General features: G+C 37.0%; 1 protein-coding gene across 1 annotated transcript in view; it reads right to left on the bottom strand.

Annotated features, from left to right (window-relative positions):
• The window catches only part of INTS7 (integrator complex subunit 7), a 91,972-nt gene that overhangs the window by 56,648 nt on the left and 16,636 nt on the right, over positions 1–18,688 (bottom strand). Inside the window, exons 4-7 of the mRNA XM_086694099.1 lie at positions 14,096–14,233; positions 6,798–6,844; positions 2,823–3,022; positions 2,214–2,336 (exon numbers count right to left, since the gene is read on the bottom strand). Of these exons, the coding sequence (XP_086550225.1) occupies positions 2,214–2,336; positions 2,823–3,022; positions 6,798–6,844; positions 14,096–14,233 (508 nt within the window). The remainder of the gene's footprint in view (positions 1–2,213; positions 2,337–2,822; positions 3,023–6,797; positions 6,845–14,095; positions 14,234–18,688) is intronic.

Genomic DNA, 18,688 nt, shown 5'->3' on the forward strand with positions numbered 1-18,688 from the left:
AGTCAGATGCTTAACTGACCAAGGCACCCAGGCATCCCTCTCAGCATTTTTTTTTCTTTTTTTTTTACCTGGAACTTGATCAGCTGCTTCTGAAATTTATATAGAATGCCAAGGACCAATAAAGTACAAGTATCCAGAATATACAAAGAATGACTACAAATCAACAGAAAAGTAATCAAGACTTGAATAGCTGTGTCACAAAAGAGGAAATCCAAATGATCAATAAACATATTAAAAGGATGTTCAACTTCTTTAGTAATCAAGGAATTAGAAATTAAAACTACAACTTCTAAACTGGTAAAAATGTAAAGGTCTGGTAATTCTAAGTGTTGGCAAGGAAGTGGACCAATGGGCACTCACCTTATTAGGAATGTAAACTGGCTCAATCAATTTGGAACACAGTTTGACATTAACTGGTAGAGCTGAAGATCTACATATTCTAGAAGTCAGCAGTTTCACTCTTAAGTATACAAAGAAAGCCCAGCACATATGTGCCAAGAGATAAAGAATGCTCATAGCAGCACTGTTTGCAAGTGCCCGTGTTGGAAATAACCCATCAAAAGCAAATAAACTGTGGTCCATTCGTATAATGGAAAACTACACAGCCATTAAAGGGAAAAAAAAAACAAAACATGCAAACACATGGATGAGTCTCATCAGTACGATGTTAAGCAAAAGAAATAAAAACAAAAACTAAATGTTATTTTTCAGGGAAGCATATATAGGTGGTAAAACAATAAAGAGTGAAGAAACGATTATCACAAAAGTCAAAATAGCAGTTTCCTCTGGGTAGGTGTTCTGGTTCTGAGGGAAGGTGGCAGGGGTCTGTGAGCCTGCAGTCCTCTATTTCTAGCTGGATGGTGGCTACATTGTTTTCATTTACAATTATTTAAACCATTAAACCATATTTTACATACTTTTTTGTATGTGTGATGTGTCATACAATAAAGAGGCAAATGTGAAGGAATAATACAACACTTTCACTGGGTTTGCTTCCCTACTGTAGCCGAGTACATTCTCTTCTTGGAAAGACAGTATTATTTAGTGGAAAAAGCATGAGAGGACAGAGCTCTCTTAATTAAAATCTCAATTAAGTCCCCTTAAGAAGCTCTCTTAAGCATATTAAGTCTCTCTGAACCCTAATTTGTTCACCCCCTAAATGCAAATACTAACACCTGCCCTTATCTCTTGGGATAGTCGGGCCTACCAATCACAACATACGGAAACGTGTTTAGAAAACTGCAAACAAAAAACCCAAATTAACACGGCACCTTAGCTTCATGATCTGAAATTCAAAGGTTTTTGTTGCACTGTAGCTATGATGACACCAAAAGATAATAAAATCCATGAAAATAAAGGTTACATTCTAATAATCTTCCATTTCACTTCAAACATTTTTTAGAAATGGTGCATCAGTTAACAGTAATGAATAAACAAATTTCTTCTTTTGAGAAGAAATATAAAACATTAACTTGACCTAAAAAATGTTATAAAAGATGCCACATTAAAAGTCTAGAGATTGACTGGGGCACCTGGGTGGCTCAGTCCATTAAGTCTGACTCTTGATCTCAGCTCAGGTCATGATCTCACGGTTCAGGGGATCGAGCCCTGCGTCAGGCTCTGCACTGATGGTGTGGAGCCTGCTTGGGATTCTCTCTTTCCCTCTCTCTCTCTGTCCCTTCCCTGCTCTCTCTCTTGCTCTCAAAATAAGTAAATAACCTTAATAAAAGTCTAGAGATTGAGACCTGCTCCTGCATTTACAAAATAAAACTTAAGAATGTCCTTCCTCTCTATAAAAAGAAAAAATATACTTTGCTGAGTTACGCTTCCAGTACCTTCTCCCTAATAAATCACAGCTGGCACCAACTGTTCTCCCTAAAGTGAGTAAAGGAGACAGGAATTAAATAAATGATTTTCCTGGGCTTCTCATGTAGCCTTAGTGCTGCTATGGGAAAAGTAACAGGAAACTGAGAGGCAAAGTCTAACTCACTAAAACAAACAATGCACAAAAGGATAAAAGTTTCAGGTATTTATTTTGCCACTTAAAAAATAACTTCTGCCATACGTATCGACACTGCTCTTAATTTTTTTTTTTTTCAAATTCAAACATTTAAAAGATGACAAAGATGGTACAAAAATGGAAAGTAGAACAATTTATGACAATGTTGCATTATTTTTCTATATAAAATATTAATGTTGAAAGTTGTACATACCTGAATATTTTCCCTACTCCAAGTGTGTGGTGTTTTATTGGCAAGTAATTTCAGATCTTGAATAGCAAGTCTCTTTACTGCCTTCCTAGGGTCATTCTTCAAATACTGCAATAGTAGCTGAATCTATGAAAGAAAGGTCATTCATGAACAACACTGCCACTGAAATTACCATTAGGGATGTACTACCGTTTAGTGAAGCTTTTAGATCTGAGACAGGACTCATTTCAGATTGCAGCCCTATCACTTATTAGCTATGGGTCCATGTTTGGGCCAGTTTCTCCTCGTGCATAAAAGTATACTTATAATCCTTTAACTCGTAAGATTCTAGCACAGAACCTGGCCTTTTAATCTTTACTGCCAACTCCATGCTCTGCCAAGTGCCCTCACTTCTACTTCATGTTCTTAAAGGGCTCCCAAGAATTACTACTGTGGATGCAGAAAGAAAAAAGCAAGCAAAAGGAAATTAAAGTCATCTTTATCAGAGAAAGGGACCTTAATATTATCAAAACTTAGGAGTCAGTAAAACTTAGGGGTTACTTAAATTTCTTGGTTTATACTTAATAGGAAAGTTTACTGAAGAAAAGGCAGTTTAAAGAAAACTGAAATTACCTGCTTAGGCGTATCAACCAAAGATGAAGCGGCAAGCAGAGTAAAAGTGTGCAAAGAAACAATCACCATCTTGGTGGAGGGATAGGACGTGACCAGCTGCTGTAAAAGCTGACGTGCGCTGGACGCCAGGATCGCATCATGGTGCATGTGCTGAAGGATGGGGATTAACTTCAGCTTCAAGTCAACTGGTGTGGCTAACCCTGGATGCAAAAGGAATCGTTAGGGACAGATTTCTGATTATCATCCTTGATAATATTTCACATTTAAAAGGTCTGATTTGGGGCGCCTGGGTGGCTCAGTCGGTTGAGCATCCAACTTCAGATCAGGTCATGATCTCGGGGTTCAGGAGTTCAAGCTCCACATCTGTCTCTGTGCTGACAGCTCGGAGCCTGGAACCTGCTTCAGATTCTGTCTCCCTCTCTCTCTCTGCCCCTCCCCTACTTGTGATCTGTCTCTCTCTCTCTCTCTCAAAAATAAACATTAAAAAAAAAATAAAAGAAAAAAAGGTCTGATTCACTTAGCAAAATGACCATTTAAAAACAAATAGTATACTAATGTTACGTTTACGACATCAAAGATAATTATAGTAAAGCTAACCCCCAATTAAGTTTGATAGTTTTCTTCCAAAGCATTTATCTTAACATTAGTTTTTTGGTGAGTATGAAACTACATGCTGACAGTAGAAAATGCCTTTAAAAGGCACAGCAGGGGCGCCTGGGTGGCGCAGTCGGTTAAGCGTCCGACTTCAGCCAGGTCACGATCTCGCGGTCCGGGAGTTCGAGCCCCGCGTCAGGCTCTGGGCTGATGGCTCAGAGCCTGGAGCCTGTTTCCGATTCTGTGTCTCCCTCTCTCTCTGCCCCTCCCCCGTTCATGCTCTGTCTCTCTCTGTCCCAAAAATAAATAAACGTTGAAAAAAAAAAATTAAAAAAAAAAAATAATAAAAGGCACAGCAGAAAGCAAAGTTTATTATTTGCTATCTATTTCTTCCCACAGCATACTAAAAAGATATATGCATGCAGGTACATATACATATGTACACACATACTCAATGGCTACAATTTAATTATATTTACAGTTTTAATTATTTCCTTCAACACTAAGTCAAGACCTGGATGTGAACGGACTGTGTATGGAGGGGTTCTGAAGTTCTCCGAACTTAGTGTGGCAATGCCTTTTTTTTACCTCCTCCACGGCAGGCATTCCACGAGGATTAAGTCCAGCGTATCTTTTGCTGCCAACACCGTAGCTACACAAAAACATGTTTTCTTCTGCAGCATGGCTTTGTGATGATAAAGAACAAAAACCTGTAGATCATAATTCACCACATATATGCCAAAAGCTAATTCATACTCTGCGGAACACTGTTTTCCCATTGTGAAGTCACCGTTAGTGGGAATATATAAGAACATTCCAACATCCAGGGGTGCCTTCCATCGACAACTCCCTTGGCTGTGTGGCCTGTTTAGGTCTGGCCAAAGCAGAGAGCCCCAGGAGATGGAGGGAAGAAAAATGAGGCCAGAGTATGGGCTCCCTGGTTTCCTTTCTGTAGCCATATCCTGCTTATGTTATTAATGTTTTGATCCTTACAGCACCAAATGCGTTTGACACTGCTGGCCATTCTGTCTTTGAAACTCTTCTCTCTTGAAGGCATACTCTTCCTGGCTTTTGTCCTTCTTCTGGCTATTCCTTCTCAATCTCTCTGTATTCATCTCTTTTAGCCACACTTTAATTTCTGGTATTCCTTGGGGTTGGTAATACACTTTTCTTCTCACCCTCAGTACTTTCCTTGAGTGAGGTGATATATTCCCATGGCTTCCATTATCAGCTATATGCTAAAGACTACCTCCTCCTACCCCTCCACCCTGCCCCTGAACTTCAGATACATGAATCCCATTACCTCCTGGTCACCTCCACTGGGATGTATGGTCAGAAGCATTTTGTACTTACTGGGGCGCAGAGAACTTCTGGTCTTCCCCACAAAAAAATGGGAAAATTTTTCCCACTTTAGTATATGACAGGTGCATCATTATAGAGCCTTTCTTGATTCTCTTACTTCTCTCACACCCCACATCCAAATTTATTAGCAAATCCTATTGATCGTAGCTTTAAAATACAAGCCACATCTGACGATGCCATTCTGTTCCCATTGCTGTCCCTCTGGCCGACTTCCACCACCATCTCCAGACTGAATTACTGCAAAGTCCTCCTAAGTATTTTCCCTACTTACACCTTTCCCCATGGCAGACTCCTATCTCATATCCCTTCCTCCTTCCTCTGCAAATCTATGCTCAACCCAGCAGTCAGTGGAATTTTTCGCATTGATAGACATTTTTACTGGTTTAGGGACACTCAAGAAGTTTTCCTTGGCAGAAACACAAGCAACTTAAACTTAAATGTAAGGATGCTTTTATTACTAAGACTCCCCTGCCATTTCCCTATCTTGGGCTCCAGCCTTCCTCCACCCTACTCCTGTGCTTTTTTTCCCTCTTTCTCTTTCAACCCCCTAGAGTTCCTGTTCTTTTGCTTAAATTTTTTTATAGATAAAACTTGAGAAACAATAATGAATCTTAAGTGTGCAAACTAGCAGGTTTCTACATGTGAATATACCCTAATAACTATCACCCAAATACACACAATACTCCCGCACCGGCATAGGAAGGTCATGGGCATAGCTTCCATCAACTCCCTTGCTATTTGCCCACTGTCTGAGTTTAGCCAGTGTAGAGCCCCAGCAGGGTATAGGAGGAAGAAGAAAGACGTCAGAGTATTTATTCCCTGAGTCCCTCTCCACAGGGCCACATCAGGTCATAGCACACTGAAGGTCGGTTTTTAAAAGTGGCCTTCTTGACATGACTTCACGCTTCTGGTAATCACTCCCTCTTTGCACCCTTGGGTGCAGGACTACATTATCCCCTACAGTTCATCCTGCCCACAACTTTGTAAATCGTTGCTTCCTTAAACTCTCCTTGGATTATTTTAATTCAAGTGTGATATCTGTTCCCTGCTGAGCTCTTGTCTGACAGAGCAAGCGTTTGATAAAAACTACTCAACAAATGAGTGACGCATCCTTTTAATGATAGCTTTCTGCAGTAGAGCCCTTTTCTGGCAGCGAGAAAAAAACACAAAGGAATAAAGGAGAACAGGACAAAGCTCAACCATTGTATCCTGGTCTTCAGGTAATTTTAACGTGGCTCCATTACCTTTTCTGTAAAAGAGACCTAACAGCATTACCTGTCAACGTCTGCCAAGTTGTACAACTCAAAGGAATGTCACTTAGAAAAATACAAAGGATGTGGTGCTCTCTAGAGCTGTGCAGTGCTGGAGCCCCAGAGCCCCCTTTAATGAGCAGGAGGGTAAATGGGGTTAATACACATGAAGCGTAATATGGAAGATGAGATTAGAAAACTAGGGCCTTGTAGGCCATGGTAAGGAATCTGGATTTGAGTTTAGCTGCAACTGGAAGAAGACACTGGAGGAACATGAACAGAGTAAGAAACGAACTCCAGAACTTCTAACAGCCCTCCACTCCCCAGATCAGACTGTTCTTCCCCTAAATATCTGCATCTCTCACACAAATATCACTCCACTAGTGGCCTTCCTTGACCAGCATATACAAAATATAAAGCACCCCCTTCCACCCTGGGGTGGGGACTCTACTCTGGGAGCTCCCCGTCCCTACCCTGCTTTTTTTTCCATAGCAACTGTTATATTTTATTTTTATTTGTCTATTGCCACCCCCCCCCCCACTTCTGCCACTAGAATGTAGGTTACAGGAGGGCAAGGACTTTGTTTTGTTCATTACTGTATCCTAAGCACCCAGAACAGCTCTGGCATTTAGAAGACGCTTAATATTATTTAAATGAATAAGTAAATGAATGGTGACAAGCACACAGTAAGTACTTAATAAATGGCAGCAGCTATTATTAATACAAATCCCAGTAAGTCACTTCATAATACTAAATGAAGCACACATACCTTGAATCATTTCACTGATTTTGTTACAGATTCCTACAGCAAAATCCCTTTGAAAAAAGAGAGAACAGCAAAAACTTTAAAACCAAGAAAAATTACATTTGCTGACTTTTTTTTTCCAATTTAATACATTATTTACTTTATTGTATCCATTATTGATTTTTTTTAAATATATGAAATTTATTGTCAAATTGGTTTCCATACAACACCCAGTGCTCATCCCAACAGGTGCCCTCCTCAATACCCATCACCCACCCTCCCTTCCCTCCCACCCCCCATCAGCCCTCAGTTTGTTCTCAGTTTTTAAGAGTCTCTTACGCTTTGCTGACGTTTTCTAAGGACTTAAAGAGAACAAAATCAACACAATATTACAAATCGTAACAAGGGTCTGGTACAGGGGGTGGGGTGAGAACTGCAACTGACACCTAAACTTCCACCAGCGAACGGCTCTGTCAACACTATTCTCAAGTGGCGTTCAAGGAACGATGCTCTGACTTACGAGTCCTGCTGCACGCATCCTGCATCACCGAGCCCCACTGTCTAAAAGATTCGAGGTCACTATCGCGATGTTTTAGGAAAGGCTTGTAATTATGAAAAGCTTTTAATACCATAAGCTGACTATACAAGCAATAAAATAGATTTTAAATATTCTAAGTTTTAGAAAAGTAGACTAATTATGAAATAGAAAAGTGGTAGGAAATATGGGCAGAATCTTACCAAGAGCTGAACTATTTAAAGTTAGCCATGTTTGGGTTTTTTTTTTATATTATATACATGTAAAGTATTTTCCAAGGGGCTGCTTTTGATTCTGTCTTAACAAAAATATGAGTGTTGCAAAAGTTACTAATAACATGAATATTTGGGATAGGACATTACATCATATGTAAGGAAATATGATACAGATAATATGATCAAGCTTGGCTCATTTAGCCATGATAAATGATATGTTAAGACATAAAATACTTCCCCTCTGCAGTTCAGTGGATGTCCACATAAAATATTTCCTGCCATTAAGATATTTGCCATTTTCAGTTTCATTCTCTCATAAGCTCAGTGTTTTCCAGAGGCTACATGATGCATAATGACACCATCTCTTGACAGCTAATGGAATGTGTAATTGTGCATTCTTGTTTTCTAGAATTTTCCAAGGTAGTAGGTTTAGTATATGAACACACTCTGAGATTAACTCAGTTTGTTCTCAATTCTCCTGTGTTGTTACTATATTTGACTGTATCTATTTTTTTTTAATGTTTATTTTTGAGAGAGAGAGAGAGAGCGAGCGAGCACAAGGCAGGGAGAAGCAGAGAGACAGACACAGAATCTGAAGCAGGCTCCAGGCTCTGAGCTGTCAGCACAGAGCCCCACGCAGGGCTGGAACTCATGAACTGCAAGATCATGACCTGAGCCAAAGTGGGACGCTTAACTGACTGAGCCACCCAGGCGTCCCTTGACTATATCTATTATTATCTTTAGAATCTCATTATCATTCATCATTATTTTGAAATCCTGAGGTTTTCCTTATGTTTATAGAGAAACATATCAGGAAGTACACATTGTCATGTTTTGCATTAAATTTTGAAAGATTTTCCTAAAATTTTATCTAAAGTTGCTTTTGTTTCAGAATTCAATAATATTTTATTACAAAATAAAATAAAGTTTATTTGCAAAGTCTTTTTTTATAATTAAAAAAAAAAAAATCACTGGCCAGAGATTAGAAGGCTCGTTTTCTCAACACAACCTGTACTGTCTACGTCTAAAGATGCTGAAAAAAGCTAAAACTGACAGATCAGAGAGTTTTCTAATGTGTGGAAAGAAAGAACCTATTCTAAAGGAAAGCAAAATTGTAAATAAAAAAAATAAGACTAAAGCTATCCTTGATTTTTTAGATGTTTATAATTTAACTTATCGTGCCTCATGATATCAAACATTTCAAAATGTATTATGGTACCAGTTAACTCTTGGTTTCATTTTGAGACTATTTAGCATTTTTTTAAAAAGACTATTTTAAATGGGCTCTTTAAAAGCAAAATATTGATTTTCAAACCAAAAATAAGAACAGGGTGAGTTATAATGCACTGGCTGGAGAAGTGCACCTAACATACGAGACATGTGCAGCTGAGCATTGATAATGCTGAAAACCTGGATGAAAAGTCAGTAAAAGAAGTCAAGGCACTGCCACTTTTCAACATTAGAGTAATTTATGAAATAAAAGATTTAGCTGCAAACAGGAAGACTGAGTAACAGCTCAACTGCAGAGTTTTATTTCTGCATACAGACGGACAAATCAACAGACATGCGAGACATGCTCTTCTGGTTATATCAGCATCACCTAATCATAAAACCTCGTCTTTTATGTGAACTCTGGGCAATCAACATGATTTGTGCTGAAATTTTCAAAGTGAGTAACTTTTTTTTTGGTTGTTTTTAAATCTTCTGGTTTTTCTGGAACACCAATGCTGCCATCTTCACCACTGGTACCAAAGTAACGATTGAAATTGCTAGCACCTCACCAAGAGCCAAGGCAGTGTCCCCAAACTGAACTACGGTCATTGCACTGCTGACTGCTGCGCACTCACATGAAAAGGAAGAAAGGAAGTCAGATGTGCTTACAAATGTCCCTGATAAAACAGTGGAAATTACTAATTTTATTGAATTTCAACCCTTGAGCAAGTGTCTTTTTAATATTATCGGACAAAATGGAAGGCACACATAAAGTACACACTGGATGTCTCCAGGATAAGTCCCCGGCAGCTGTTTCAATTATGATATGAATTAGCCGTTTTTTTTCATAAAACTTCATGGTTATTCAGACATGGCTATTTGGTAGACATTTTCTCAAAAGACGAATAAAGCCAGCTTGTAAATTCACAGAAAATAACAGGGGAAAATTTTTTGCCAATCTGAACTTCTAAGCAAAAATCAGGATTTCAGGAAACTTGCAACTATGGCCATGAGTTTGACAGCTTAATATTTAAAGACTTTCCTGATGAGATCGGTGGTGAGAGTAACAAATGTGAACCTCTGATATGATACAGTGAGGTGCGTCAACATTTGGATGATGTGCATAACACAGTGAACCAATACTTTCCAAAAGACAAATGCATAAGTTATAAAACCAGACATGGGTAAGAGATTCCAATGGATTTCAGCGTAATAAAGTACAAGTTCATGGATACGGTTTTAGAGCCCACACTGCAGTTTAATTTTAAGAAACCACACTTGTCTGGTTTTGGTATAGCATCAAAGAAAAATATCCGTAATTACCTATCAAGCCTTTAAAAATATTTCTTTCTTAGATACCATATGTTTTCACTCTTATGTGGATCCTGGGAAACTTAACAGAAGACCATGGGGGAGGAGAAGAAAAAAAAAAAAAAAAAAGAGGTTAGAGAGGGAGGGAGTCAAAACATAAGAGACTCTTAAAAACTGAGAACAAACTGAGAGTTGATGGGGGGTGGGAGGGAGAGGGGGGTGGGTGATGGGTATTGAGGAGGGCACCTGTTGGGATGAGCACTGGGTGTTGTATGGAAACCAATTTGACAATAAATTTCATGTTTAAAAATAAAATAAAATAAAACCCCTATAATAAAATAAATAAATAAAAATATTCCTTTCTTTTCCAACTATATATCTGTGTGAGGTTGGATTTTTTCCATACACTTTAACCAAAATAACATATTGCCAGCAGAAATGTTGAGTACAGAAACAGATATTAGAATCCAGCCAGCCATTAAAGAGATTTCCAAAAAAGGTATATCAATGCTACTCATCTCACAAAACTGCTTTTTTATTTTGGAAAATAATTATTTTCATAGCAGTATTTTTACATTAACATCTTTAGAGAACTGTTATTTTAAAAATGAATTAGTAAGTACTTTAAAAATTTAGACATTTAAATTTCTAATAGTGTAAATATCAATCACTGTAGTCCACATAAACAAGCTCTTTGAGGACCTCAATAATGCTTGAAAAGTGTAAAGAGATTCTAATACCAAATAGTTGGAAAACTACTGTTTTAAGATAGCAATTTCACATTTGATAAGAAAAAGTTAAGTTATAATGTCTTTTAGGTATAAGGTAAGAGGTGTATCAGGTCTGTATATACACTCATCCACATTTCAGAATGCTCTCATACTTGTTATCCCTTCTTCTTAGAATATTCTTCCTCTCACTTGCGGCCTCTTTATCACCCAGTTTCAGCTCAAATGTCATTCGTCAGAGAGGCCTTCCCTGATCACCCTACTTAAAGCAGTTCATTCAGGTCATTATCACAATGATGAAATTATTTTTATCACAAAATGGTTTTAGTTTTTCATATATTAACACGCATCTAAAACTATTCCGTGTTTACATAACAATAGGGCCATGATCTTCTCTACCCCTGTATTCCTGGGTGTTTAGAATAGTTATCTGGATATGGTGGATATTCAAGAAGAATTTTTTTCACTAACTATATAACTTTTATGCAACTCAAAATTTAAAAATCTGTTACAGGGCTTTAGGGCCAATGAACTGCAAATTAGAAGCCTGCAGTTTTCTTATCTTTTCCTTTCTTTTCTTTTCTTTTCTTTTTTCTTTCTTTCCTTTCACTTATCCAGTAACACTTTTTAAAATTCTTAATGTCAACACTAAGAATGTACGTTAAAAATATATAGTCTCATATGGTAATAAGATTATAAACAGAATAATCAGATTTTCCAGCCCCCCCCCCCCCCAAAAAAAGTCAGATCTCACAACATTGCACCTACATTCCTGCCCTGTCACAATCAGCTGGGGCCAAGGGGCATGCAGCTACCACTTTTAGATGGCAAGTGCACTATTCAGTTCAGCACAGTGGCCACAAGAGGGCACCTTTCTCATTGACAATGCATCCCCATTCTCTGAAGGCATTTGGGTTTCCAACTCCTGCTTTGTGACCCGGTGACTAGCTCTTTAAATATATAAAATCCTAACCTTTTTTAGAACAAGTGAGATGTGATTATGATACTAGACAGGGGGAGAACAGTGTTAAATAAATTCTTAAGGTCTTATTTGGCCAGTTGCTCTAATCCATTTAAGATCCAAAATTGATAGAGATACTAAGACAAAAACCCATCAGTACTGGTTGAGATATCTGATCTCAGGCCAGGTCTGTCATCATTTCAGAAGAAGAGGTAAACGCTAATCTCAAAAAGATACAGTTCATCATACAATTTTACACTCTGATACATTTTGATAAGCCCTTCAGCCTTCCCTACTGTGCTATTTTGGTATTTTTAAACATCACAAATTATATCATATTGAAACCTTTTACATTAAAAACTGCTTCTACATAAACTGTCAATTTAAATGTTTGCTGGTCATCAATTCTATAAACAAAGAATCATGTTTCTATGTTATTTGGTCTTAATCTTTTCTAAAACAGATTAGAAATTCCATAGCTGGTAAAATTGGCTTCTGATTAGAACATAAGAGAAAATCTGAAGTAAAGATGATTCTCATTAAATCAAATATAATCGCTAAATTACAAATCTATCATCTAAATTTTGAAACTAAATTTAGAAAACTATTTTGGAGGGGCACCTGGGTGGCTCAGTGGGTTAAGCGTCTGACTTCGGTTCAGATCATGATCTCTCGGCTTGTGAGTTTGAGCCCCACGTCGGGCTCTGTGCTGACAGCTCAGAGCCTAGAGCCTGTTTCAGATTCTGTGTCTCCCTCTCTCTCTGTCCCTCCCCTGCTCATGCTCTGTCTCTCTCTGTCTCAAAAATAAACAAACATTAGAAATTAAAAAAAAAAAAGAAAAAACTATCTTGGAGCTACAGAAAGTAGCAAATTTACTCAGATTATAAAGTACTGACACTTTGTCAGTGGTAATCAGATAACCATTCACTAGATATAATTCTTATCCAATAAAAATAATTTTTAAAAAGTTCTCTCAATAGTAATTACTCTCAATAAGAAAAAAAACATTAGTTTTCAAAAGCACAAATAAGAATTGTATTTACTCAGATATCTCTCTTCCTCAATTACTGCCACACCTACTAATTTTGAGCAGGACATTAAAAATTACATGCTTTCTATTCTCCATTCTCCTTTTCCAATGAATAATCCTATGATTCTGAAGGTTTGATAGGAGCAGCTGAAGAAATGAATATTCATATAGCTAAAATCTGAATAAAGAAAATTGGTGATTATTTCAAGTTTTATCCAAATTTAGCAGAGATTCTTAATAGGAAATGCTATTTTTTAATTTCAAAAATAACATCATTCATCTGATTATAAAGTCCAAACCTGCTCCTGACAGTATATACAGAAATTTATAAAAAGTAAAATTAAAATAAGATACCAAGTTATCACCCAGAGACAATATTTGATCTATATATCCTTTGTCTTTTTCCATTCCATCAATACAAACACACGTTTCTTAAAAAATATATTCTATACTATCCCATAAGCTATGATGTACCCTGTTTTCAAATACATTTCTAAAATATATTTGTTAAGAACTGATGTAACACTTCATTGTATGATCATATTTATCTACATACATTGGTTAGAAGTTAGGTTGCTACTAATCTTTTTTGTTTTTATAACACTGCAACTAGCATCCTTGCAAATAATTATCAGTACACTTTGCTGATTCCTTGGGATAAGTTCTCAGAAGTGGATTTTATAGGTCCACTTAAGGGGAAAAAGGATGGACATGTTTAAGGCAAAATGCATACTACCAAAATGTCCTCCAGAGCAATGCTACTTTTGATTATCAGTCAGTAAAGGGGATAATATATTTTTTTAGAGAGAGTAATTTAACAAGTCAAACAGTAACATAATCATGGTCAACACTGCATCCAAAAAAAAAAAAAAAACTGTCCTACAAGATAATAGTGTAGGATATGACATCTCAAATAGGTTAAACCTGGTTTCAGCTCGAGTTACTATCTCTGTCAAACTATCCACAGCTCTAATGCCAAACAGCCAACCTTGAAGAGACAACAGGAAAGTAGCAATTGAGCATCCGACCCGTGTATGTTTGGGGAGGGTGCCTCGGTGGACAGAACTTCTGTTCCTCAATGAAGCCCTCCCTAACTACTCCAATCTGTGCTGATCTGTCCTTCTGGAAATTCTCATTTATTACAGTTAATGCCAACATATGTACTTTTCTATTACATGTACTGAGGTTCTGTTTCCCCAACATGATGTAAACTCTCTTGGAAAATACGCCTCGCCATTTATATTTTCCTCTTAGTGTTTATGTACAGTGATGAGTTATTCCTTCAAAACCTCTTCTCGGGAAGCCAAATTATTAAAAGGCTGATGCTTACTTTGACTGTGCAGAAAAGTTTGCAGCAGCAAAAACGGCAGCTTCAACTTCTACGTTATCATGTGAATCCAGACTCTGCCGGATACTATGATGAGCATTCTTCCTCTCAGGAATTATTGATGCCAGACTTCCCAACATCCTACAGAGAAAAAGAAACCCAAGAATAACAGAAATACCTTAAGCTAAAAATCAAGAGAGGAAGAAGCAAGGCAAAGCTAGATACCAAAATTAAAATTTGGGGGCGCCTGGGTGGCGCAGTCGGTTAAGCGTCCGACTTCAGCCAGGTCACGATCTCGCGGTCCGTGAGTTCGAGCCCCGCGTCGGGCTCTGGGCTGATGGCTCAGAGCCTGGAGCCTGTTTCTGATTCTGTGTCTCCCTCTCTCTCTGCCCCTCCCCCGTTCATTCTCTGTCCCAAAAATAAATAAACGTTGAAAAAAAAAAAAAAAATTTAAAAAAAAATTTGTAGGTAATTCCTTAAACCTCAGGTTAATAAAGCATCAATTTTAGGAACCAAGCAGTGACTCAAATTCTAAACACTTTTCCATACTCCAATGTCAGAAAAATTAACATGGCTTATCTAACATAAGCAAAATTTAAAATTATCATCCTGAAGTACATTCCAGGTACCAGGTGGAGCCCAGAAACTTCTGAATTATTAAAGCATCAAAATACCAATTTTCCAATATTCTATAAGTAAGTCCATTTTAGCAGAGCAACATTTTTGCTATTAAGCAGATCCACAAAGTAAAAAAAGTAAGATTTCCAATTTTTTTTTCCTCATCAGTAAATACTGATAGCATGATCTTCAAATCTGTCTTCAACACCAAGAGAAAAGAGGTAGAGGATGTTCCCTGGGGCTCATATCGGAGTCTGCGAGGGTGAGGAAGGTAGAGTCTGGAAAAACACAGGCTACTTTATAATAAACTGTCAATTTGGGAAAGGGAAAAAAAAATCTATTGTTTGTAACATAAACTACAGAAGGTAGAGCTTGAAAGATGTTTTCAGCAGAAAGGCGTGGATTTTAGAGGGCTGCAAAACACTGCGATGAACAAAACAGAGTTCTTACAGGGACAACCTTTGTCTAAGTCAATGTCCTAAGTACCTTCCAACTTGACACGCCATCACTATCTTATGGAGGTTTGACTGGACAGAAGTGTTAGAGTTTATACAAAACAAAATACTAAAACGGACTAAATATGTGATTTGTATTCAATTTGAAAATAAAGTTTTGAAATTACATAGATATTTTTCAAAAGAAATAAATGGCTTGTGATATATTTTATACAAGAGAAAATGAGATTAGGCTAATATTGACACATTTGGATTAACAGTTTGTTGCTATTTAAATATAAAAGGGCAAAACAAGCATAATCCCACTGGTCACTACTTTCTGAAGATATTTCTGGTAATATTATAAATAACTTGTAGCACTACATTTCAAACGTTATAAATACCTTCCAGCTTCTTCTCCTTCCATTTGCTTTGATAAGTCTAGATTTTTTGAAAATATTTTTGAGAGAGAGTGAGAGCAAAAGTGAGAGAGAGAGAGAATCCCAACAAGCCCTGCGCTGTCAGAGCAGAGCCTGACCCAGGGCTCAAACTCACGAACTGTGAGATCATGCCCTGAGCCGAAATCAAGAGTCGGATGTTTATTAACCAACTGAGCCACCCAGGCACCCCTATTTTAATTGGTAAGTCTAAAGTAATGGGTAAAAAAAAAATCTTTGAAATATCATCTCTTCCTTGTCCTTTCTCCTTTTTAAGTTTAAATCATTCTGACTCTAAAAACTCCTTAGCGTTTGAGAGACATCACTTTTTGCTTTTCTTCATGAGTTTAATCTTATTAATACATTCTTCTAGAAAGCAGTCTCCTTGAGATCAGAGTTCTCACTTAAATCTATGTTCCTTAAAACACACAACAAACTTTCTACTCAACGGGTACTTAATGTTGATCTATCATTTACCAGCCCCATCTTTTCTTTATAGACTTTGTTTTTCTCAACAGACTCGTTTTTCAGTTTTTCATTGTGCTATTACCAGGCTCTTCAATGAAAAATCATATTCCTATAAAATGTTAAGATCATTTCTGTATTATATCTTTTTATTTATAAAAAAAGTATTATAATCAAGCATTTCATGATAGAAGGAATGAATATATAATCACTAATATGCTTCATACATTTCAAAGATAGATTTTTAACAGCCAGTTTCTTTACATTTCTATGGTGACTGAAAACTTTTTTTTTTTCTTTTTTGGCATGTGTTGCATTTTGCCCACATAGGAAGTAAGTGAATCCATTAGGGCAGGTATCATTTTTCTCATTTTACAGCAGGGAAAGTGATTTATGAAATGTCAGCACATCAGAATGTGAGTTGGGACCAAAACAGTTCTTCCTATGCATACAGCCAAACTTCTCTTCAGTTGAGCAGGCCACTGTTTCCCAAATGGGGTTTCAAAATGCTGACATCTTTTTTTTTTTTAATTACAAAAGTACTTAAATTACTTTTCCATTTTAAAAGCAGAATATTTTGAAGACCCGTGGTATAAACTAAAAGCATATGTACAGTGGTTAGTGGCTATAACATGAGCACACTCGCAGCCTACTCACTTGGCTTTACACTGCCAGCATCTGGGGTGGTTTTGACAGTTACCCAGTTTGGAACTTTCTTTATTCTGAGGCATACATTATTTTAGTTACAGACAGAAAACATAAGAAACAATTATGTTGAGACATAACTTAATGAAGAGTATAAAAAATGGTAGTAATTCTGTTCATGGCATTCAGGCCCTAAAAGAAGTTTCTGTCTATTCTTAAATATGATACGTAAAACATGCATCTGACAAAGGACTGGTATTGAGAATATATCAAGAAATCCTACAATTCTGTAATAAAAAGACAAGTAAAATCTTAAAATCTAAACAATCTAACAAAAGAATGGGCAAGTGATTTGAACAACTACTCCCCAAAAAGAGAGAGAAAAACCGTGAGAAAAAGCTCAACATCATTACCATCAGGGAAACGCAAATCAAAACTGCTACACACCCATCAGAATGGCTAATGTAGAAGATAAGACACACCAAAGGCTGGCAAGAAGGTGAAGTAACCAGAACTCACATACTGTTGGTCAGAATATAAAATGGTTACAATCACTTTGGAAAAAGGCTTGGCAGTTTCTTATAAAATTAAATATACACCTACCCTATGGTTCAGCAATTTCACTCCTAAGTATATATTTGTCAGAAAGGGAAGCATGTTCACAACAGGTCTTGGACAAGAAGGTTCATAGCAACTTTACTTATGATAGCTGTAAATTGGAAAGAGCCTAAGAGTTCATCAGTAAGAGAACAAATAAACTGTTACTGTCACACAATGGAAAAGTACTCAGCAATAAAAACAAACATATTAATGACATACAAAATGGATTAATATCAAAAAACGAAAAGAAGCCTTACACAAAAGGATACCCACTGTATGAGGCCACTTACATGACATTTGAAAACAGATGAAAACTTATCTAGGTAACAGGAAAAACTCAGACCAGCAGTGGCCTCTGGGGAGGTAGACGAGAGAAGTGAGTAGGATGGGGCATGAAGGAATATTCTGGAGTAAGTTCTATACCTTGATAGTGGTTGGAGTTACTTGAAACATCTGTCAGTACTCAGTAAATTAACTGACATTAAAGAACCAGATAACCCTGTAAACAAACTGAACTCTAGCTAATGATACGCATGCTAAAGTATCCAAAGGAAAGTATACGGTCTGTAATTTACTAGGAAATGCATTAGAAAAAGTTTTTTGCTCTTTTGTTAAAATTTATAGTAAAGTGTTACTGGAAAAGAAAGGAATCTACATTTTAATATATTTAGTCCCAAGTCAAACATGTGATTTAAATTTTTTTATTGACAATTCATGCTTTTTCTTACATAAGCAGTAAATGATATGGTGTTTGTTACTTGCTGAAGCGCAAAATTAGTTTTCTTTATAATTTCTAAAAGATTGTATTTTTATATTTTTTTAATTTTATTTTTTTAAATGTACATCCAAATTAGTTAGCACACAGTGCAACAATGATTTCACGAGTAGATTCCTTAATGCCCCTTACCCGTTTAGCCCATCCCCCCTCCAGTAACCTTCTGTTTGTTCTCCATATTTAAGAGTCTCTTATGCTTTGTCCCCCTCCCTGTTTTTATATTATTTTTGCTTCCTTTCCCTTATGTTCATCTGCTTTCTCTTAAAGTCCTCATGAGTGAAGTCATATGATATCTGTCTTTCTCTAATTTTGCTTAGCATAATACCCTCTAGTTCCATCCACGTAGTTGCAAATGGCAAGATTTCATTCTTTTTGATTGCCGAGTAATACTCCAGTGTGTGTGTGTGTGTGTGTGTGTGTGTGTACACACCACCTCTTTATCCATTCATCCATCGATGGACTTTTGGGCTCTTTCCATACTTTGGCTACTGTTGATAGTGCTGCTATAAAGAGTGGGGTGCATATGTCCCTTCGAAACAGTACACCTGTATCCTGTGGATAAATGCCTAGTAGTGCAATTGCTGGGTCGTAGGGTAGTTCTATTTTCAAGTTTTTGAGGAAC

This window comes from Puma concolor, chromosome E4 (assembly GCF_028749965.1).
Source record: "Puma concolor isolate L17-30 chromosome E4, mPumCon1.1.hap2, whole genome shotgun sequence".
NCBI classification, from domain to species: Eukaryota; Metazoa; Chordata; class Mammalia; order Carnivora; family Felidae; genus Puma; species Puma concolor.